Source organism: Vicugna pacos, chromosome 14, assembly GCF_048564905.1.
Source record: "Vicugna pacos chromosome 14, VicPac4, whole genome shotgun sequence".
Taxonomy (NCBI): domain Eukaryota; kingdom Metazoa; phylum Chordata; class Mammalia; order Artiodactyla; family Camelidae; genus Vicugna; species Vicugna pacos.
In genome coordinates this window covers 73,704,859-73,728,033 of record NC_133000.1, presented here as the reverse complement: position 1 = coordinate 73,728,033, position 23,175 = coordinate 73,704,859, and the positions used below count along the sequence as shown (strand labels likewise).

The 23,175-nt window shown below is 57.1% G+C and overlaps 1 protein-coding gene across 3 annotated transcripts in view; it reads left to right on the top strand.

Moving 5' to 3' along the window:
* The first annotated feature begins 10,988 nt into the window (after nt 1-10,988).
* The window catches only part of RASA3 (RAS p21 protein activator 3), a 77,766-nt gene continuing 65,579 nt past the window's right edge, over nt 10,989-23,175 (top strand). Inside the window, exons 1-2 of one of the 3 annotated variants that reach the window (XM_072976609.1) lie at nt 11,006-11,159; nt 20,985-21,115. Coding sequence is in view for 2 of the 3 variants with exons in the window: in XM_072976608.1 (XP_072832709.1) it covers nt 11,105-11,159 (55 nt within the window). In the remaining variant the exon portion in view is untranslated. Of the gene's footprint in view, nt 11,160-20,984; nt 21,116-23,175 lie in introns of all 3 variants that reach the window. The other 2 variants (XM_072976608.1, XM_072976605.1) reach the window with 2 other exon arrangements.

Below are 23,175 nucleotides of genomic sequence, written 5' to 3'. Positions count from 1 at the left end.
CCTGGAGCAGCTGCAGCAGGACCCCGCCCCCACCCTCCCCTTCCTGAGGCCGAGCCTCTGCAGCTCCTTTCACGGCTCCTGACAGGAGGAGTGGGCATCACTTGGAGCAGCAGTTTCCCGGGTAGGAGCCGGGGTCTGGAGGAGAGGATCCTGCATGGCAGAACCTGGTGGGTGGAGTCCAGACGGTTGCCCAACCCTTCCCCGAAGACACTGTGAACTGTGAGTCTTGCTGGTCCCACTAAGCCCCTCCCCACCACGGCCATCTGGAGCTCCCCTCTGCCGGCGGGAAGGCGCACTTTCATCCGTGGAAGCGGTTGGTCACGTGGATGGTGGCCGACAAGCACGGGCAGCCCATTGGTCCCAGTCGAGACTCACGTTTTTGGTCAGGGAGCTGTCCGTGTCTCCGGGAGGCAGATGGGACCTGCTTGAGGGAGCACAGCCCCCAGCCTGGGCTTGTTAGGACACAGGCTTCCTAACCTGTTCTCACGCCTTCCCCAGTGCTCTGGAGCGACTTCTGCTTTCTGTTCCCTCCCAACTACATTCTTGTTATAAATGGTCCTGCAGACACCCTTCAGGGTGGGGGTGTCTGCCCAGCCCCCTAGACCTGCCCCTAGCTGGTCTCACACCCAGGCCACAGCCCTGCCTTGGCCTGGGCCCCAGTCGATTGGATCAGCAAAGATCTCTTTAGAGACTGGAACTGGTATCTGGATTCAGCTAGTCTGTCTCAGCATACAGCATGGCTGGCCCTGAGATGCCCATGAAGCCTTGGCTGATGAGGGATCTGTCATCCATCCCGCGGACACAGAAGCAGGGAGAGACAGCCTTCAGGGAAAGAAGATCGTGAGACCTGAATAGAGGGACAGAGAAGTGGCACGAGGAGGCACCCCAGGCACCAGCTTAGACCTACAGGAGCCCAGCTTCCTCTGGGTTCAAAACAGATGCCAGAGTCTCCCGATAAATTCCTCTTTTGTTCTAAGCCATCCAGAGGGGACAGAGGCCAACTTGGGGAATCTAAGACCATAAGTAATTCCCACTTCTAACTCGTTTTATGCAATGGTGGTATTTGTCCTCCCGGGAAAGTACAGAGAGCTGACCCACCCTCTGCCATAGAAAAATATGCAGATTCCTAGTTGACCGGCCTTCTTTGTCTTACTTCACCCCCAGAAACCCTGAGAACCACCTGCTAGGTCTTCAGGTTCCTGCTGCCACTTGAAGGGCTTTTCAAGTGCATTGAATTTGCTGGAACAAGTCCTCTGTCAGCACTGAGGTAAAGCCTGGAAGTGGTGGTGAGTTCCTCAGATAGAAACGCAATTATACTGGCTACAGTTATCGGTGATTTGATTTAAATAATTATGTTTATTTTTAAAAGAGAACCCCAGTCTCCCCCCTTTTACACTCTGCCCTGCTACTCATCCTTCCACCAATAGTTAGTCCATGTGTCTTTTTAAAAAATTATTTGCTTATTTAATGTATTTTTAAAATTTACTCGGAGAGGGGAGTAATAAGGTTCATTCATTTGTCTATTTTACTGGAGGTGCTGGGGCTGAACCCAGGACCTCGTGCACGCCAGCCACACGCTCCGCCACGGAGCTGCGCCTCCCCCTTTAGTCCATGTGTTCCTAAAGCTTGTTCTTTCCAGGACAAAGCTGAGTTTAAATGTCAGAAAGTAGTCTCTTATCCTCGGGCCAGAGGCACCTGAGCCGCTTAGTTTCTGAAACCGGAAGTGCTTGCTGTCAAATGGCACTGAGGCAGGAAGCAGTGACAACAGCTGGTTCAGCCTTCACGGTGGCCAGGCTGGGGAGGGGACAGAGCTGGGCCCAGGGTCTGACTCTTGGTCCGGGAACGTTTCCCTCTGCCGGCACCTCAGTGTCTGTCGTGCCTGGGTGAAGCACCCGAGGTGTCTCACGGCAACGATTCGCCTTCTTCCACAGACATCACAGCAGATGTCTCGGTGCCAAGGGCGTGACAGAAGGTCTGAAGGTCTTCAGTTGGAGACCAGCTGCTGCTTTCCTTGGGGTGATGAGGTCAGCGAAGGTTCTGCTCCTTAGCAGGGCTAACAGTGGTCTGGGGAGGTGGGGAGAGACCTGCCGCTGGGGCTGTGGTGTCCTGCCCTCCTGCCCTGGTCCACCAGCTGCTACGAGCTGTTTGTCCTGCTCCATGAGCTCCCAGGACCCTTTCAATCCAGTTCCTGAGGACTTCCCAAATCCTACATGCTCACCACCACACCCCTCCCAGCCCTGGCCGTGCCTTCCTTCTTCCCGACCTGTTCCTGGACCACTGGCCCCTCTGCAGGGAAAACGCAGATTTCCCCTGAAGCTAAAGGGCTGAGGTCCAGAGGCCCCACCTGCACCCGCAGGACCCAGCCCAAGGCCCTGGGAAGACACTAGTCATTTCTCTTTGAAATTTTACCCTCTTTTCTTTCTGATCAATGACCCCCACCACCACCCCCCATGCCAAATCATGTCAGTTTCAGCGTCTGCCTCTGTCTGTATCTTTTTCTTCTCTGCACAATGCTTCCTGTTCACATGTTCTCTCTGCCGGATGTCTCCTGAGGGTGGTCGTTGAGCCACCAGAGTGGGGGACGCCAAAGGCGGAACCCCAGCGCCTCCTGTGTTCAACCAGGGCAACTCCTCCTGGGCGTGTTTAATATGTTGTGCTCTCGCTTGAAGAAGTGTCCTGGAACTTGAAGAAACTGAAAACCCTGGTAGGCCATGGCTGGTAGCTTGAACGTTAAGGTCAAAAGCTAATACATGTGACGTGATATTTTGGCCGTGAGCATGGGGTAACAGTTTGCTGTGGCGCTAATTTGAAAAGATACCAGTGACTTGGACAGTGAGTCAGCACAACTCTTCCCAAGTCAGCGCAGCCTCTGGGGTGAAACATGCAGGTGAGTAGAGTGCATGGTCCGTAGGGTGCTGCTTTTCCTTCTTTGTATGTGAGTGTTAGGACCTGGCATGTTGACGAAGCTGTGAGACTTTTACTCAGACCACAGAGCATTCGGACAGAGATGAGCTGGACCTGGGAAGACAGGTGACAGGAGCGTCTGGGAGAGAGCTGGACCGTGTCAGCAGTTGGCAGGTCTCCCGAGAGCTGCGCACAGACAGGGATTCAACATGGAGCTGCACTGGGGCCCTTCCACAGACACTATACGTACATTAGTTTCCCCTCCCGAGAATGACCATTGTGTAGACAACCGTTCTGTCAAAAAGGGGATATTCAGTAGTGACAAAGAGGTGTCCAAAGACCATGTCCAAGTGTTTCAGCACAAACTGAAAACTAGTTACCAGACAGTAGGACGACGGAAAGATGGTTGAGGGTCACAACAAACCAGCAGATGAATCAGCAGCAGTGGGGACTGTGGAAAGGAGCGGCAGAGCGCCACTCACAAGAGACGACCAAAGCCAGTCTCACTGTCAGCGTGACGCAGGCTTGTTTCCACGTCTGGGGGAGCTGTGGGGCGGCCGGTGCCCCAGGCACCTGGGTCTCCTCCCCCCTGAAGCCTCAGCAGACTGCAGGAGACGCGCGCAGGGAGGGTGGACCTGTCGCCGCAGAGAAAGGGAGGTCAAGGTGCGGGCAGGCTGCGAAGGCAGGAAGGGATGGAAGGTGTGCAAGGGCTGGGGAGGCAACAGTGGAAACTGATGTCATCATGTAGGAGGGACCCTGCCGGGATCCTGGGGTGTGGGGGTAACTGGGTTCTGCCTGGCCCTCTGCTTCCCTGGCCTCCCTCTCCCTTCCCCACCCGGCAGACACCGAGGGCTCTTCTTCAAAGACCTTGAATCAACAGCCTGGGTTGGGCCACAGCTCCTAGCACGTGTCTGGGGCCCCAGAGTAAAAGCTTCCTCATTCTGGTTTGGGTTGGGGCATGTTGCGGGGGCAGGAGTGGGTAACTGCCAGCTCACTGCCCACCAGTTCCTCACCGTCCATCTAAAGAGAGCACAGCCAGCAGAGCCCAGCTGTGGACACGAGCTCCCAGCTTACATTCCCACTCAGAGAAGCCAGGGGAGCCCACAGCAGAATGAGCCTGACTTCCCTCTAAGAGGACCCCAGTATCCCCAGACTTCCAGAAGAACGTCAGCCACACAGGGGAGTAGAGTGAAGGTCCACAAAGACAGGGACCTCGGGGCAAACGGCTAAGTAAAAACAAGAGAAAGTCAAACTGAAAGTCCAATTGTTGTCCTCAGAAACATTCTAGAAAACACTGCATGCTCATGACAGGCAGAGTAGGAAAGAAATTAAAATCTGATTCCTAAAATCCCAGGGAAGAGATGACGCTGGAGCCAGTGTGTCTTCCAGGACGCAGCTCAATGTGGACAGGTGGGGACGTACCTGAGGAGAGGTCACCAGCTCAGGAGTAAGACGTCTCACCACTAGGACTTCAGAGAGAGAGAAGGGTGAGTAACACTAGGACGTAACAGGAGAACTTCCCATGCGGGAAGAAGACGTGACTCAGGAGACTGACTCCTCTGAGGGCTAAGGAAGTCCGGACGAGGCCAGAGGGAACTTCAGGACATCAGATGAGGAACCAGGCCGGCCTCAGACCCGTCAGCAAGGGTTCAGAGGACACTGGGGCAGTCGAGTCTTCAGGGGTGAAACGCAGAGTGGAGACCATACTCGCTCCTCTCCTGGGAACCAAGACCAACAAAGAAAAGGAGTAGAAACACACTCCACCCCCAGCAAAGCTAGGAGACCACGTGGACAGGAGAGCTGGGGGGGGACACCCTGAGAGGCTGCAGGTCACAAAGCTTCAGACTGTGTCACACCCAGGGGGAGAGCAGAGTGTGGGTCCCGGCCTCAGCTGGCATGGAAAAGAATGGATGGAGCCACCAAACAGGACCTCGCACTGTGCAGGTCCTCATGCCGCCTGGGGCCGAGGTGGTCTCCCACGTGCAGCCCTGCCTCCGGAGCTATGCCTGGCAGACCCTGGCCCCGACAGAACCCCCTCCCCGAGGCAGACCCTGGCCCCTGACGGAGCCTCCCGTAAACAGCTGGTCCCGGGAGGACTCGCCACGCTGGAGGTGAGGTACGAACAGAAGGCAACCAGAGCCGAGTCTCAACAAAGACAGAGCGAGAATGAAACATAAAATGAAGGGACAGGAGCAAGGAAAACACAGCAGAAGGAGCAGAAGACAGAGCCACGAAGGAAGTGAAAACTGAGCAGACTCACCTCCTGGAACAAAACCGTCACCCTGCATGCGAGGAACAGCACGTCCAAGATGCACAGTGAAAGGGGCCCCTCAAATCCAGCGTCTCCACCGCGGGAGGCAGTGCTAGCTCCAAGAGCAGGGTTTGCACAGTCTCACACATTTTGTAAGCTTACGCCATTAAATTTTTAATAAAGCTTCTGTTTAACTACCAGTGGGCAAAACTCCTGAAAGCACAGTGTGATCCCACGAGCCGGTGCCTCCTGGACCCCCGGGGCCCGGTCGGTCGCTGCTGAGGGTCCTGAAATCAGTCTCAAAATTGCAAATGAAGCTAGAACAGCCAGCGCCGTTTTAGAACACGCTGGGTCTAGCCAGGGCTGGTGTTTGTGTAAGGGACTTGGGTCATGACCTGAAGTGCAGTTATTTTGTGGGTCCTTCAACAAGAAGTTTGAACCCCTCTGGGACCCCTTTCTGGGTGATGACGGTCTGCGAATGGCCGTCAGGGGCCGCACGGCCGTTGACACAGCCAAACGCTCCAAGGGGAGACAGCGCTCAGTTTCCTGCTTCCTGAGGGAAGTGCAGAGGAAGGGGGCTTGAGAGGCAGAAAGCTTCTGAAAAGGGGGCCCCCGGGAAGAGAGGGGCGGCAGGGCTGGCCTTTCCCGGGCTCCGAGCGCCCGGGCCGGTCTGCCTTCAGGTGTGCAAGGCGGCGGGGGAGACACGCTCATGACAGCAAGGACAGTCCTCGCAGGATGAGGTGGGGCGACGCCCTTCCTGGGGCATCTCAGGTTCTCCACAGGAGAGGATGTGGGCCACCTGGGGCTGTGGCAAGAACCATAGGAGGGATCTGTGAGCCAGCATCTACCACCATCTTGTCCTTTAAAGAAATTATCTTGAGGTGACTGTAGATCACATGCAATCACAAGGAGCAAGACTGTGCAGCTCCCCGTTTCTCCCAGCACTGAGGTGGTGCATGACTGTAGAGATCACAAAACTGCAGAGACCCAGCCCCTTCCCCACCCCTGGTCGCACCAGTGTCACACGCACTCGTACACGAGCATGTCTGGATCTGTGCCGTCCTGTCACACGTGCAGACACGTGTGGCCGCCACCACCACCAGGACACAGGACACTTCCACCCCTAGGGCCCCTCCTGCTGCCTTGTTACAGCCACTGCCTCCCCATCCTCGACCTCTGACAACCACTGTCCGTTCTTTGTCTCTACAATTTGCCGTTTTAAGAGTGTCATGCAGATAAAACCCTGCGGTGGGTGCGACACCCTCTCCTCCTGCCCGGGGTCCGCAGCGCACCTGTGTCGGAACTTCTTCCTGCCGAGCAGCTTGTTTGCCCTCTGCCTGTGGAAGGATGGGTGGAGTGCTGCTTCTGGTTTGGGGCTGTCGGTAAACACGTGGTTTCATGTGTGTAACGCCTTTTTCTTTCTCTTATTCTTTTTTTAAATTGAAGTATAGTCAGTTTACAATGTTGTGTTCATTTCTGGCGTACAACATCATGTTTCAGTCACACATGTACATATGTATAGTCCTTTTCATATTCTTTTCCATTTAGATTATTATGAGATACTGAGTATAGTTCCCTGTGCTCTACAGTATAAAATTGTTGTTTATCTATTTTATATATAGTAGTTAGTATCTGCAAATCTCGAACTCCCCATTTATCCCTTCCCATCCCTCTTCCCCCCGATAACCATAAGTTTGTTTTCTGTGTCTACGAGTATGTGTCTGTTTTGTAAATAAGTTCCTTTGTGTTTTATTTTTTCAGATTCCACATATGAGTGGTATCATATGGTATTTTTCTTTCTCTTTCTGGCTTACTTCACTTAGAATGCTGATCTCCAGGTCCATCCATGTTGCTGCAAATGGCATTATTCTATTCTTTTTACGGCCAAATTAGTATTCCATTGTATAAATACACCACAACTTCTTTATCTCGTCCTCTGTAGGCTCACATTTAGGTTGTGGAACATCTTTCAAAGGAGATTTTCTCCCTCTAGAGGGGAGAAGGGGCCTGGAGTGGACATGGGCCTACTGTTACCTCGGATGAGCAGAAGCCCCTCCTGCACTGCTGCAAGCTCACCCCGCAGGGGAGGATAGACTCGTGGAGCTTGGGAGGGGTGGAGGCCTGGAGGGAGCGGCAGGGACTGTACCCTGAGACCCCAGGGCCAGAGTGGTGCCTGGCTTCACCGACTCCCCCAGCCCTGGTGCTGGTGTTGCTGGAGAGCCGGCATCTACCGGGTGCTGCGGGTGAGAGGAAAGGGCTCCACCCTTGCCCTGGGGAGTCATGAAACCACCGGGAACTGACTGTTGTTAATTTGCCTAATGAGCCTGATTGCTGAACACAACACACCAACTCTGGGCCCCACAACACCCAGTGGGCAGGCACTGCTGTTTTCCTGTTTTGCAGACAGAGAAATCTAGACTTAATCTGGGGAGAAGAGTTATGTTCACACCAAACCATCTGGAAGGAATGGAAAGTAATAAGCCATGTGTCAGAGGCCAGACAGGTAACAAAAGCCAGTCATTTTCACACTCACAGTTAATCAGTGTGTGTGCAGGCCACAGACACTGTGCTGCTCCTAAGCCCGACCTGGTCTCTCTGCCGCCCTGGGGTCACCGGGCCTCCCTGCAGCACAGTCTGGCAGGTTTCCTCCCCTGCCAGCTGCCCCCACCCGCTCCCTTTGGTGCCACCCACCTGCTAGGAGTCAGAGCCACGCAGTCGTCGTGAAGGGGCGAGGTGGTGCTGGCCTGGCCGGGTGTCCCGAGGCGGCTCCTCGACTCCCAGGCCCAGCACCACCTCAGAAATGCTGCCACTGTGTCTAGACCTTCGAGACCGAGTCCACTCCCAGGGCTTTCTCCTCGTCCATTCCAAGGTGAACTGCGGGTGGGGGAGCCGCAGAGGTCCTCAGCGTGGCATCTTCGGAGGTGCACCAGCCCCAAGAGTCCCATCTTCCCACGGTGGATGCAGGCCAGGTGCTCAGTAAAGGTCGTGCTAAGAAAGTGAATTCCCAAACAGGGTAAATACTCAAACAAACCCTAGGGCCCCTGTGTAAGACCATCTGTAAACACTAAGGAAACCTTGAAGGAAATACAATATAGTGGTGGGCAGTCTGGTATCATTTTTGCCCCTTTCAAGTTTCTTCACTATTATGTTGCTTCTCTAGAACTACTGTTTCACAAAAGCAGCAGCTCCACTGGCCCTTGATAAAATCTGTTTGGCTTGGTTTGAACGATTTGAAGAGCAGTTTGGGACGGTCACTGCATTCATCACTGGGTCTCCAGAGCCCAGCTCCCTGCACAGGAAGCATCTGTGGTCAAAGGCCAAGTTTCCTGAGTCCTGGGTTTTCTCCTCTGGAGCCTGTGTTGTGGTTCTGCTGTGAGGGTGCGCTGACAGCAAATCCCCATCCCAAATGATGAATCAGGTGCCCCTCCTGTTGACTCCTCTGGGATGCTTTGATGGAGATCTTAGAAGAAAAGCACATGTCATCTGGCCGCGGCTAAGAAGACTGGATATGGAGCCCAGTTAATTGCTGTTTCAGAAGTGTCTTCAAAAAGCTCCTTGATATTTGGCTAATCCTGGTCAAAAACAACAAGTTAAACTTTATCATGATAAAAACATAGACATTTTGGGTGAACATGCTTCACAATAAGCAATCGAGGCGTCACAAATCTACCTAACGGTACATTCACCATATGTCTGAGGTTATATTCAACTATTAACTCAAACTGACAGATGTATTGATATCAACGAACAGCAGACAAACCGTTGAGGGTTTCTACCAGCGAGCAGAGGCCAGGCTTGGGCTGGGGCACCGACCCCACTGGGTTGAGCTGGGACCCCCTTTCCACAGCAGCACAGAACCGCCGGGCTTCGAGCGTCCAGCAAACCTCAGCGCAGATGCCTCTCTCTTCCGCTTTTCTCCTCGATGTGACCCAAACAATGAACACTGGAGAGAGACTATTCAAGGGTGTCACTACTCCTTTCTCTGGATTCTCCTATCAGGTCACGAGAGCTATGTCACCTGGCTCCTACAGGGTCACTGATTTACCTGAGCGTCCAGCCGCTCTGGCGCAGTGCTGTCTCAGGATTAGGTCTCACTCTGACCTGTAGATGTTGTTGGCTCTCTAGCTGCAGGTACCAAGGAGCCCTCCTTATTGTCACACTTTGCTTTAAATGGTGATCTTTTCTTTGCCTTGCCCTCAGCAAAAGCCACCTGATTCCATAGTCCAGGTAATTCGTGCTTTTCCCAACTGCTCCGGTGTCTGACACACGGCCACCCACTCTGTTTCCTGCCCCCTACCTACCAGTTCTGCTCCAGCTCAGCACTGCTCAGCCGGGAGGGGCTGCTGCGCCACCATTTGGCAGCCAGCTCTCAAACCCCACCCCAGAGGCAGCTCCCCGATCACCTGGCCCCTCCTGTCTTATGCTGGGTCCCTCTGGAAACAGCTTCTGGAGCTGCAATCTGTGTGTGGGAGTTTATTGCATGTATTCTCAGAAGGAAAATCAGTGCACAGGTGAGGGGATGGGTTGGGCAGAGAAGCAGCCTGACAGCAGTGCAGCTGCTACTGGGGCTCCAGCCAGTGCTCCAAGCTCAGGAGCTGGGGCTGCTGTTCAGTTATCCTGATGCAGGCACAGCCTTGGGCTCCTTGTAAGGAGGGTTGGCTCTGGAGGACACAATTGGCACTCCCTTCAGAAGTCTCTAAGGTTGGCAGTCAGAGACAGCCACACTGGGGGTGGGCCATGGGGAAACTGCTTTCCTAACCTCCGTGTTGGACCACTGGCAAACACCTAGTATGAAGATCTTGAAAAGAGAAACTCAAGCAGGTGATTGTGGATCTGAAAGGAGGCTCAAGCAGTCAGGGTAAAGAATGGTCATCCAGTTTTTTCAGCGTGCACTTAAGCACTCTTTTAGGAAGTGAGGGAAAGCAGGGACCAAAAAAGGCCTCGCTGTTTAAGAAGCGTGTGTTCTGGTCTATGAAGGTGTGGTGTCGTGCGCTGTGAAGACAGAGGAGAGGGAAGTGGACAGGAAGTCAGGAGACACAGAAAATGAGGTGAGGAGGGTGGCCTGGGGGTCGCAAGGGCAGACAGGAGTGCACTTGGCTTGTGCGAGGTTGTGAAGCCAGAGTGGCCCTAGGCCAGGGGACAGCAGAGGGCAGGAGGGGGTGGCAGGGATGGGGAGCTGTGGAGCCTAATCAGGGTCTCACCGGCCCCGTGCTCCTCCAGACCCCAGGTCACCCCTGCAGTTGGTCAGCTGCAGACCTAGTCTGAGGGGGCTGAGTTGGGCCAGGGAATTCTTTTCTTTTGATGCCTTTAGATTTGAATTTCTTAAAATCATGTGCATGCCTCTCTTGTCCCGCACCCCCGCCCTGGTGCTGGGCTCCCGCCTGGTCCCTTCAGCACCCCTCATCCCGTTCGCTCCCCGCCACCTCCCCCTCACCCCAGCCTGGTCTTTCCCCAGCTACCCCTACCTGATCCCCTCCCGGCGCCCTCCACGCGGTCACAAGCCTCGCCCAGGCCCCCCAGCCCGCCTCGCCGGATCATCCCAGAGGGCGAGCCATCCTGGCGGTGTCCCTTTATCCCATGTCTGAGACAGACCTCGCCCCTCTGCGGGCCTCGGCCAATGGGAATCTGGGGTTGGGATGAGGGCAGAGCCGTCTCGCTCCCGGTCCTCGCCCTCAGCCAATGCACAGTTCGGGTCTCGCTATGGGCGGACCCACCACGTCCCCGCCCCTCTGCGGGCCTCGGGCAGCGGGAGCAGGGCAGGGGCGTGGGCGGAGCCTCCCCGCCCCCCCGCCAGCCCTTTGACCAATGGGCGGGCTCGTGGGCGGGGCCGGGGCGGAGGCGCCGCGGACAGGCGGGCGCGGAGCTGGGCGCTGAGCGCCGGGACTGCGCCGCCGCTCGGGCTCCGGCTGCTCCGCGGGGCTCGGCGCGCGAATTCCCGGCCGACCCAGCATGGCGGTGGAGGAAGAGGGGCTCCGTGTCTTCCAGAGCGTGAAGATCAAGATCGGTGAGCTCCCGGGAGCCGGCTAGGGCGGCGGGGTCTTCTCCGGGGCTCGTGGCGGGCGACCCCAGGTCCCTGACCCCTTTGCGGGGGGCTGCGGCCCAGGGGCCTTCTGGCGATACGCGCTCTCGGGCTGCGGCCCCCTGCCCACCTCCCGGGGACGGCCAACAGCGGCCCCCTCCCCACCTCCCGGGGACGACCAACCGTGGCCCCCTCCCCACCTCTTGGGGACGACCAACCTCGGCCACCTCCCCACCTCCCGTCAGATGCTCGGCCACGGCCCCCTCCCCACCTCTTGGGAGATGCCCGGCTACGGCCCCCTCCTTACCTCCCGGGAGATGCCCGGCCAGGGCCCCCTCCCCACCTACCCTCAGGACGGACTGGGTCGAGCCGGGCCGGCGGCTCTGGGGGACGCAGCTTCCAGCATTGCCTCTGCGCCACTAGTGGCCGCAGGCCCGCGGAGGTGGGGTCTCCTGCACCAAGGGGAGGTGCGGTGTTGGACGCGGGTCCCGTCCCCGCTGGGAGTGTGTATCTGCGTGTGCACGACCACGTGCCGGGACTCTCCCGACGTGTGCATTTCGGGTGCCGAAAACACCAACCTCGGGATTCTGCACCTTGAATCAGCGTGGCACCCAGAAACTTCCTTTCCTGGGACCGTTTAAGCTCTTTGACATGTTCCCAGGTGCGAGGGGCCAAAACTGGACGCTGACTGGTGCCTGTGTGTGCACACGACTGTGTATGTGGATGTGTGTGCATATCTGAGTTCTTGTGTTTGTGTGTATATGTCTGCAGGGGAGTACGTGGAGCGCTCTGGCCCAGGACTCCCTCAGGGCCAGAGCCACCCCTCCCCCTTCCATTGAGAACTGGCTGCAGGAGTTTTGGCCACCAGGGCCTGCCATTCAGGTCATGTCCCCAGAGCAGTTTGCCTTTCTCACTGGACCCAAGAGCTGGGGGAGGGAAGTGCGGACTCTGGAGTGGGCTGGAAGGCTATATCTAGACTTCCTGGGTTTATCTGAAGAGACTTGCTTCTTCCCAGTTCTGTTTTGTCTTGGGAGGGTGATGTGCATGTTTTTCCCCCCAAAACAGATGAGTGCCTGGAGTGACTGTCACACATTGATGCCATAAATGTGCTGGTGGGAGAGGGCTCCTGAGGACCCCGAGTGCTGTCTGCTTATCTCCCTGTCCCCCCTGGGTGCCTCACACTCGCATCTGTCCCCGTGTGGAGAGGGGCGGCCAGAAACAGAGCCAGGCACCCAGTGGCTGCTGAAGTGTCAGTTGTCGATGACATCTGATGCTGCTTGAGAAATTCCAGCCACCCCAAATCAGCATGTTGTTTCCTGTCTGCTTAATTTTGGTTTGTGGATCATCACTGAGACGCTGTTGATATCTGGCCCAGAAGCACTGCAGATGGGATGTGGCAGCAGCGGCTGGAGGAGCCTGCCTGGAGAGGGTTCTCTTGTTTACTTGCTTGAAGTCTGCTGTCACTTTCATACTGAGAGGTTCAGCATTGCACCCCACCTGGAGTGGGGTCAGAGAAAGTGCCTCTCAATGTCAGGGACCACTGAGCACAGGGGGAATGTCACCCAGAGGATCTGAGGTGCTTCCTCAGTCATGGGGCAGGAGGGGGTGGGGACAGCCCGGCTCCTGGGTGCAGCTGGCAGGAATGGGTCTGCGGCCCTTGGGGTTCGGGCTCTGCATGGCCAGCCTCAGACTCAATTCAGGGAGGGTTCTGGACCGTGCGCTAACGGGTGGGTGTGGAAGGAAGGGGTTTGAGGATGCTGCTTGGTTAGACGTTCTCTCTTTTGTGCTTCACTTTAAACAAGTGAGAGGAACGCCCAGCTCAGCTGAGGATTAGTGCAGTGACCGAACATCTGCTGTGTCTTACCCCATGTGGGGACTGGGTATTATTAGAACCTCAGAGCACCCCCCGCCCCCGCCATTTGGGGGCTGTAGCAGTGAGGACGGGCAGAAAAGCCTGTGCACCAATGGCCCAAGTCCCTGGACGTGGTTCCAGCTCTGAGAAGCCCGTTTTCCCTGCTCTCTGAGGGTCTTCACTGGCAGTGCTGGGCTGCAGGAGGGAGACATTTGCATGCAACCTCTGCATCCAGGGCGCACAGGCAGCAAGGGCTTACCCACAGCACAGGCTGGGCATTGTCCTGTGTCTGAGCAAAGAAACGGTCAAGGCTGTGATGCTGACTTAGAGCCTGGGCTGGAGACCCAGATGTGAATTGTAGGGGCTGGCTTGGGGCTTAGTCTTGTTCTATGGTTAGTACAAAGGGATGATGGGGGTCCCCGGCATGGTGGGGGTGCCTTGAGCTCTCCATTTCTTTCCTTAGTCCTCTGCTGTGGCCATTGTCAGCCCTGACTTGCCTAAATGCCCTGGCCTTGAAGGCATGGTGAAGAGGAGGAGGGGCAGATGTGCAGGAATCACAGGCGTCCTTGCTCCCCTTGCCCCAGAGACCCCGGCCGGGCCGCCCATTCATCTCTGAGCCTCGTCGCCAGGCTCGCTGGCTGCGTGCCCTGTCGCTGCTGCTGGGCTGCTGGCCGGGTGACCCAGGGCCAGCATCCTCCCCTTTCATGGCCTCATTTTTCCATTTGCAAAATGCCGGCAGTTATTGTCTGCGGCATCCGGTGGGAGCTGGGAGCTCACGAGACAGTGCTATTCAGGCTTACTTAGCGCCCGCCCCCTCACTCTCAGAAAAAGACAAAGAGAAAAATTCCCCCTAAAGTGAGAACAGTCAGCGATGCCGCTGTGTTTGTTGCTGAGGGAAAACGCAGAGCATTCTGGGGGGTCATTCTGGGGGTGCTGGAGAGTTTTTCAGGAGTGGGGGCCTTGGCCTCAGTCCTTAAATGGTTTAGGACATAAGATGGTGCTTGGTCGCTGAGAGCTAACGGGAGAATGGGGAGAATCTCTTCCTTTTCCCTCTTTCCCTTTCTTTTTCCTGCCACCTTTTGCAAATGAGATAATACATAAGAAAGTGCCAAATGAAAGTAAGATTTTCTTATTGCAACTGTTCTGAGTCCTTGTCCTGAAGAGCCTGTGTCTTCCCGCACTTAAATCATGCCGTTATGTTGGACGGCTCTGCACACCCAAGAATCCTCGCCGAGGTCTATCTTTGGTAACAGCGGTGTCTCACGCCGTGTAAGTCTGAGCACGCTTCCTCTGGGCTGATTGAGGAAGTGTGCTCCTCCGACTTTCCATGAGTCAGGGCTTCAGCCCTGGGGGCGCAGCCACTTGTCGTGGAGACGATGAAGACCCCGCGGGGAGGGCGCTGCTGCTCGGGGTCGTTTTGGGCCTGGCGCTGCTGTGGGCCCTGTGACGTGGCTTGGCTTCCCAGGGGTGTTCCTTTCTCCACGGCCCTTACGACTTGTTTTTAAAAGTGTCATCTGGGTAAACATGTTAAGAACAATACGCAAGGGTGTTTTTCTCAAGCTAGAAAAGAAAAACGAAAATCCTGGCTTTGCCCTCAAGGTGAGAAAAGCCCCCTCCCTGGTCTGCGTGTGGGTCTCATAGTTGGGTTTGAGGGCAGGGTGGGCCTGCTCGGTGCCGCCGTGTGAGGCGAGCTTGCTGGTTCCCTGATGCCGACCTGCCTCCCTGGGCCCAGTGCAGCGGCCCCCAGGCTCCACGAGGCTCGGCACACGCTCCTGTGTGCCTCCTCTGTGAGATTAGAGCTCGCCCCCCGAGACAGTGATGCCCATTTGGATCCAGCCCGTGCGTACATTCAGGCAGACGAGCCGCTGCAGCCTGCTGGTGCCCGGGGGGACCCCGTGCCCGCCCTGCACCTCACTGCAGGCGTCACCCCCCAGGGCAGGAGGTCCCTGGGGCAGGTGGAGCTGGTGGTGGCCAGGGGTCGCTAGTCTACACTCCTTTGGCTGATCAGCCTGGTGAAGAGGCCCCAGACCACTGGGGTGGGAGCTCAGGGTTCTGGGTCCGCGCTGCTGCAAGTGCAGTTTTTACCCCAGTTTTCTGCGTGGGAAGCATTTGCCTGCCCATCGCAGGGTCTGTGAGGCTCAGGTGACGTGGTGGTCCCACCTAATATGTTGAAATAGTTGTTGTTGGTAACAGGGCTTCTTAGGGTTCACGGAGGCCACGCTCTGTGAACACGAGGGTGACAGCAGTGACAGGAGCGTGTCTGCTTGTGCATGTGCGTGTGTGTCCACGTGTCCATGTGCATGTGCACATGTGTGCGTGAGATGGTGTGAGGGGGGCCGTGCTGGCCACACACGGATCTTGGCTTCGGGGGTTTTGTGTTCTCCTGGGCTCTCTGATGCTAAAATTACCCTGGATATTCTGTTAACGGAGCTCAGCTCACGGTGCTATTTTTAACCCCAAGGCCTGCTGTGCAGCAGGCTCAGGCCCAGGCTGACTCCAGCCAGTCACTCCAGGTGTCACCTGGGAGGGGGTGTGCTGACCTAGGGGGCAGATCTTACACTCTGGTGCGCCTATGTCACGTCATTTCAGTTGAATTCTCACAAGTGCACAGCGCTGATGTTGGGGAAGCGAGGGTCCTGGCGTGGCAGTGTCTGCCCATGAGGGAGCTGGACACTCCCCCGCGTTGTGCAGGGCCTCCTCACCACATTGGACTGTCCGTCCTCCTTTCTCCGTGAGCTTGGACAGGAGGCGGTCACTAGTGTGGGTGGGGGGACCTGGCTGCTGGCTGCTGTGGGTGGGCGGCAGGGAGCGTCTGCGACAGGGCCGTCACTGACCACGGGTCCTGAGGCAGAAGCCGGAGAGGACAGGACTCGTGAAGATGTAGTCTTGAGCAGGACACAGGCGTCCAGAGCCGATTCTCTGAGCAGGGCCGCCTGCAAGCCCCACGGCCCTGGGCTTGTCAGGAAAAGGCGTCAGGTAGGTGAGCAGAGCCGGGCCTTGTAGCCGGGTCATTTTGCTGGAAACAGCATTTGGCAAAAGATGTTTGGATTTTCATGTGTAAACACTCACCCCTCCTGAAGGCGTCTGGGGGTCAGAGCATTGGCGCCTCACGTTTTAGCCCCAGCGCACGGGCTTGGGAGGGAGGTGGACGTGTCTGCTGACAGTGGTAGCAGCTAACACTGGGGCCTGAGGTGTGCGGGTCACACTTGAAAGTGAAGGCGCTGGGAGTAGGTCCAGGCCTGTCCAGGCCGCGGACACGGGTGAGCCCCTGGGAGGACGAGCCCCTGGGAGGACGAGCCCCTGGGAGCCCGCTCCGAGAGGAGGTGGGACCTAAGACCGAGTCCAGCCACTTTTCTCGCCAGCTCTTCAACCCCAGACAGACACCCTAAGCCCCCTGTGCCTCTGTTTCTTCGTTTGTCAAAGAGGAGAGGGAGGCTGTTTTTGTGCAGCTCAGTGGAATCGTGTGAGCAAAGGCACGTGGAGGTGTTACCGCAGGTACAGTTTGAAGCTACTTGCTCTGTTGATCTTGTAACAAATGAGACCCAGCCGAGCAAGTCAGGAGAGCCTCTTGTGGCCTCTGCGGGGGTCCCAGTGTCAGACGGAGTAGGGGTCTGTGTCTGGCTGTCCTGATGCACAGGAATGTTCAAAGAGCAAAAATTGAAAACAAAGTAAATGCCACTTGAGGGGTGATTATGCTATGGAGCTTCCAGAGCCTGTAGTACAGTGCTGCTTTCGGAGAGAGCTGGAGCCTAGCCAGGCCAGGAAGTTCGTGGGGCCGACTGGAGAGAAAGCAGAGAGGCTGTCAGACCCCTGGGAGGGTGGGGGGCACAGACACATCTGCTGATGGGAAGGGAAGACCACACCTGCCGCTGGGACCCCGAGCTAGGGTGTGGAAAAGCTGTCGGAAGAGGGAAGGAAGCAGGTTAAAAATAAGTCTGCTTGAAAAAGCAGGACCGTCAGCACGGTGCGTGCGTGTGGACTTACAGAGGTAGACAGGTACATGGAGAGGTGACGGTCACAAACTCTTGAGAAATGGAAAGAGCAACATTCTGCAGAAGCTGCCAAGGCCCAGAAAGATGAAACAGCTTTCCTTTCCCAAATTGCACAAGGCTCACCCTGTGCAGGAAAAGCGTGGGGTCCGGACTGAGTGAGTGAGTGATGGGCTGGGCACTGGGGCTGCTCAGGACTAGGCCTGGAGCCAGCTCAGACCACAGGCAGGTTGGGCTGTAGTGGTGTTCAGGAAGCTCTGACACAGATGAGAGTCGCACCATCCACACCGGTGACGTGCTTCTCCAAGTGTGAGGCAGCTTCCAAAATTAACAGTTAACACGCGCGGACACTGGTATGCACGCACATCCTGTGAACATCCTTAGAAGAAAGCAGATGAGTGTCTCCGGGTTCTGGCATGGCAGCTCCGAGGGCTGGAACCCAGGGGTGGCTCCGTGCCGGGTGGGGCTCTCCCCCCTCGGCACCAGTGTCTGGGGAGCCATTGGTGTGAGTGTGTACTTTATCTTAGCTGGAACCAGTGGGTCAGTAAGGTGACTGTGAGGTCACAGAAGAACCCCAGTTCTGTGAGTGTCTGTTTCCTTTGGCGTGTTTTTGCAGGGTGGGATCCCGGCCGGGCTCACTCTGTCCCGAAATCTGACGGTGTTACTTTCAGTTTCGAGTGAGCTGGAAGTGGGCAGCAGGGATGTCAGCTTCCCAGTGACGGCCCCGTTGGCGAGCGCTGCCTGTGGACCCCTGAGACCCACTGGGGGCCAGGAGGAGGCTGGACTGCACTCAGGGTTAGGGCAGTGCGCCCTGCCCTTCTCTCCCCAGTCAGTCCAGAGTGACCCGCAGCCCTGTTTTCCCCTCTTCACACCGTTTCTGTCCTGTATCTGAGTAGTGTCCCAAGTGTAAACAAGGATTCTACGTGGCCCCATGGCCAGCGGGCTAGAACCCCAAGATAAGCAGTGTCGCCGTCTCTCTTGGACTCGGAGAGACTCAGAGCCTGGAGGCTCAGTTGCCCGCTGCTTCCCTGGAAGGGCCGACCCCGTCCCTGCCCTGGAAATGGCCCTGTGCTCTGCGTGGCAGCGGCCGGTGCCTGCGGGTGTGTGCTGGTCTCCAGGTTCCCCGGCCGCCCTCTGGGGCCGACAGGATCCAGGACGGCCGGGTTCCTGGGCCTCAGGGGTGTGCCCGGGGGCGGCACTGATGACTCGTGTCTTTCTTGGAGCTTCGTTTTGAACTCCGTTGCGGGCCTGTCAGGGTGTTCTGTGTGCGGGGTGAGGCCTGTTCCCTGTCCCTGTTAAGGGGCCACACGGAGCAGCCCCTGGGGCCTATCTGGCTGAGCCCACCGCTGGTTGAGGGCAGCTGCACGCACCTGGGATCTTCTCCAGCTCTGATTTGTGTTTTTTCTTCTGAGAAAAAAGATTTCATTTTCCTTTTTAGTTCTCGTGGGAGGTACTGGAATGGCCAGTTTGTCTGATTTTCTGGACACTGCTTTCGCGCTGCTGGTAGGTCTTTGCTTAGCGAACCTTGGCCCCCCCGGGGGAAGCAGTGGACGCCCTGCAGGACGCAATCGTGTCAGAGTGCAGTGTGCAGGCAGAGTTAATACCTGGCCTCTCCTCTGAGGCTCAGAGGAGCCAGCTCACTTCCCCAAAGTCACACAGCAAGAGAATCTGTGACTGCCTCCATCACCCTGTGATTGCCACGGCCCCGGCACTTTCATGGTCAGTGGGGAACAGCCTTCTTGGGCGTGTTACCAAATCACTTCCTCAGTAGATGGCTGACTTCCCACCAGGCCTTCTCCTTCTAGAGAATCTTTAATGAGCATTTATGGGATTCAGCAGAGCAAAACCTTCACACAAGCCTGTGATCCTGAGAGGCCAGGGCAGCTCGGAGCTCAGAGCCCGCTGACACACGTCCCAGCTGGGGGTCCTGAGCTGCCGGAGCACCCAGGCAGCTTCACCCAAGCATGAGCTTCAGATGGGGGCTGGGGGCCATGTGGACAGCCTGCAGGCCCCGTTGGTGGTGAGGGACCAGTGTTTCCTCCTAACGCCTGCTCTCCAGCTTCTGACCATCTCCTCCTCCTGCTGGGGTGGAACCCCTCTCACCTCCAGGTCCAGACGTGGCCTTATGCGTGGAAAGCCCCCTGGGCTGGGCAGGCGACAGATAGGAGGGGTGGAGTGGGCAGTTCACCTCGGACATTTGGGAAGGAGGTGGCTCAGCCCCAGGTCCCCAAGCCTCTGGGCATCTGCTGATTTTGGCCTGGCTAAATGGGGGCTTTCCAGGGCTGGAGTCAGACTGTGATGCAGAGCTGTTAGCAGAGATCCAGGAACCTGATGTGGTTCCAGAAATCCTGTCAGTGTGTGGACCCCAGGGGACCTGGCCAGGCTGGCTTCTTGTGTCGAGGTCTGCAGTGGGGTGCCAGGACGCGGCTGGTTTCCCACAGCCATGGGGTGAGGGTTAGGGCGTGGAATTCCAGACTGTTCGGGGCTGCAGCTGGAAGGCTCAGCCTTCTCAGGTGGCCCTGCTGGCCTGTCCTGGGCAGTGGCCATCATATAGCCGGGTATTTTATCTTCTTCGTAGGGGTGAGGCGGAAAACCACCTATATGATGTTCACAGGGAGAGCACACCCCTCCGGTGTGCGGAGCGTGCAGAAGTAGGGGGTGGTTTCCTGGGGATGTCCCCAGGAGGAGGAGGCTTTAGTTGAGGGAGGGCGTCATTTGTCTTTACCTTCTTACGAGGCCTCCTCTTGTCATCACACGCTGTGCGCGCACACGGGCATGCACACAAACACACACGGTACACGCAAGGCTCCACCCACATAGACATGCAGAAGTGCACACAGCATGCACACAAGGCTCACCTGCACACGCAGGCATGCCTACACAGGCACATGTGCACACACGTGCACACGGGCATGTTACTGTGGGGGAAGAGGCCTAGGAGGCTCACAGCAGCTCCCGTTGACTCTTTCCTGCTGGCTGAGCTCCATGGCATCAGCGAGCTGGCCTTGCCTGCTGGAGCTTGGTGTGTGGAGTTTAAAGATGGCTCCTGTTTCTTAAGCAATTCTTAATCTTCCTTCTTCCCGATGTGGCAGAGGCTGTAGGCACACTGCAGGTGCCACGTGGCTCTCATGGGCCTGATCCTCGGGGCCTGCGGGTGTGTGTTGAGGGCGCCTGCGGTCTGAGAACCCGGAGGGGGGCTTTGCCCTGTGCCCGCTGCCTGCTTTGGGACACCTGCCTTTCCGCTTTCTATGACTTGAGCATCTTTTCTCAGTTGTTGCTGATGTTTTAAGTATTTTGTATTTGTATCAGAAACATTTCACTTCTTGGGCCCACAGCCTGGGTTTTCCCTGTGGCTGTTTCTCCTGTTTGTTTCTGGGCTGTCTCCCTCCTGGCCGCGCTCAGGTGGGTGTCCCCCGTCTTCAGCCAGCTCTGGGGGCCCCAGGCTGGCTGTGCTGAGGACAGTGAGAGGTGAGAGGACATTAAGCTGATGAGGGAACACTGCAGCTGGGGCTGCGTGAGCCTCGGCAGGGAGGGGACGAGGTCTGCTGCCTGCCCCAGGGGCAGCCCCCGAGTGACGGTGGGAGGTGCCGCGCTTCCTTCCCGAGTCCCCGCGCCCCCGCCGCCCCCGCGGAGTCGGTGGCACCCGTTTCTCTGTTCACCAGCTCCTGCCCCTCTCTGCTCCGCCTCTGTCGTGGGGGTGAGTGTCTCAGTGTTTGGATGCAAGAATACGTTCCTGCATGTCCTGACCAGAAGTAGCGCCTGTCATGGAGAGAGAACCCCTGGTCGTTATGGTTTTGCTCAGTGTATTGACCGTCTGTGTATTCTGTTTCATGTATTCCAGCGTCCTCCGTGGAGAAGCCTTCCCCTTGGCCTGTGTTCTTTCGGTCAGGAGCGAGGGGTGGTCAGGAAGGAAGAGGGGGCAGGCAGAGCCCGGCCGCTGAATTAGACTCTCTTCTGTCTTTCCACCAGCTCACTAATCACTGGAATTAGTAGCGATGTGGTTTTGTGTTTCCTCTGCAACAGCCAGCCACCCTGCCCACTCCCACCCAGAAGGCTTTCCTTTTGGAAGCTGTGCGCTTGGACCCAGCAGTTTTGTGGAGGTAAGGGTGCTGGCTGAGTGGGAGTATCTGCTGACTTCAGAAGAGAGGGCTGGCAGAGGCTAGCCAGGCCCCTTGCGTGCTGTGGAGCCAGGTGGCCCCCCATGCACGTTGGCTTCTCGGGGGCCGCCAGCACCCCAGCTTGCTGGGCTCACTTAACTACTCAGGCATCATCCCGTGAAGCAGAGCAGAAAACCAGTGGAGCTGGGGCTTCTCTTAGGCGTGCTGGTTCCTGGTGACTGGCGAACCCTGCTTCTTCCTTAAGAGCAGACTCCACCTGCAGGGCCGGCGAGTCTCCCATCTGCTCGGCCGATGACACCCGTGCTGGGCTCACTGCAGCCGCAGGCACCAGGGAGCCAGTGTGGCTGGACCACAACTTACCTTCAGCGCCCAGGTTTTAAACCAGGGCCCTGCCCCCAGGGGATGGTTGGCTACGCTTGGGGCCTTTTCTGTTTGTCACACTTGGGAGAGGGGAGGGTGACCTAGTGGGTGGAGACCACCCCACAGCTCAGCAGCTGATAGCGCACTGGGCATAGTGGCAGCACTGGGAGGAGGGGCACTGGTGCTGGGAGCAGCTAGACCTGGCACTTCCCTGGTGGAAAGATGCCGGCAATGTGGACCAGACAGACACTGCGTGCTTCTTTAGGTGTGGACAAGGAGGGCAGGAGCCTGGGGTGGGGGCACTGTGGCCAGGCTGCTGGTGACACTCTACAGCCTGCCTGCTGTGTGACCTATGGCAAGTCACTTAACCTCTCTGAGCCTTAGCTTTAGTGTCTGTAAAATGAGGCTACTGACAGTACTGTAAGAGTGTTGAGTGTACTGTCACCGTCTTTCCAGCTCACTCATGTCACTCAGGAGGAGAGCAGGCTCAGAAGGGCTCTGAGACCTGCTCGGGGTCACAGGGTCGGGTCCGTGAGCCAAGGGTGTCTTCGTGAGCAGTCAAGAGCACACCTGGGCTGGCGGATTCCTGGGGAGGATGTGGCTGCGCGTGGAAGGGCTGGGCTGGGAGGGTGTGAGCTTGTGGCCTGGCCGTGTGTTCTGTGCTGTCACCCGCCCCCATGGGGGACCCCAGGGTTCTACTCCTCCCTGGCCCGTGCGTCCTCGGAGTGCTGGTACGTCTTGAGGCAGCTGGTTATGACTTGAAAGTTAAGTGTTAGCCAGGAAGTGTAGTCTCTGACTTGGCGTCACCTTGCAGGAACACGTGCATCTGCAGCAGCATATTAGGTGGCTGTGCTTCCCTGGGGGCGCAGTGAAGGCGGGAGGTCGGGCGGAGGGCTCCAGCTTCCAGGCTGGTCACAGAGCACCTTGTGTGGCTGAGAACGTTCATACAAGGTTGTGTTTGTTTTCGAGGAAACTGGAAGGAGAGCAAGCACCCCATTGGACACTGTGGACTTGAGGTGACAGTTGACAATTCTGGCATGTTTTGAATCCTGTAACTTTTAAAAAATTACAGATGTAAGTCATTCTATGGTTTTATCTCTGTGACCCAATGTTCTTATGACAGGAAGTGGGCATTGATGATCAATGAAATGTCTATAGGCTCTTGGACGCTGGCTTGTAGTTCCTGCACCTGGACCATCCAGCCCCTGGGACACAGGAGCTGCCAAGCAGGCCTTGCCCAGGCTGGCGGGGGAGGTGTGTGCGGGGCCCCCAGCCGCCATTCCTGCACTGACGTTGCCTGAAGGTGCTGCTCCTGCTCTCCTGTGGGACAGAGGTGTGACTACGGGGTTGCTGGATGCAGCTTTAAGTTGCAGGTGACCCACCAGCCTGGAGAGCCCTCTGTGGGCTGGCAGCATTTATTCCCAAGTGGCCCACGCTGTGCCCCCAGCAGCACTGACCTCCCCGGGGGCTGGGGGTGCTCTCTGTGCAGACACGAGCCGAGGAGGAGAGTCACAGCACCCCAGGGTCCCCTGCCCTCCTCAGGGCCACAGCGTCTGTGCTTCAGAGTCTGCTCCTCCCACACGTGGAGGTACAGCTGCTGAGAAACCACCACCAGGCGGGTTGGAGGGCGGTGTCTAACCCACTCTCAGGCTTGTTCTAAAAACTTGCCGAAATTTTATTAA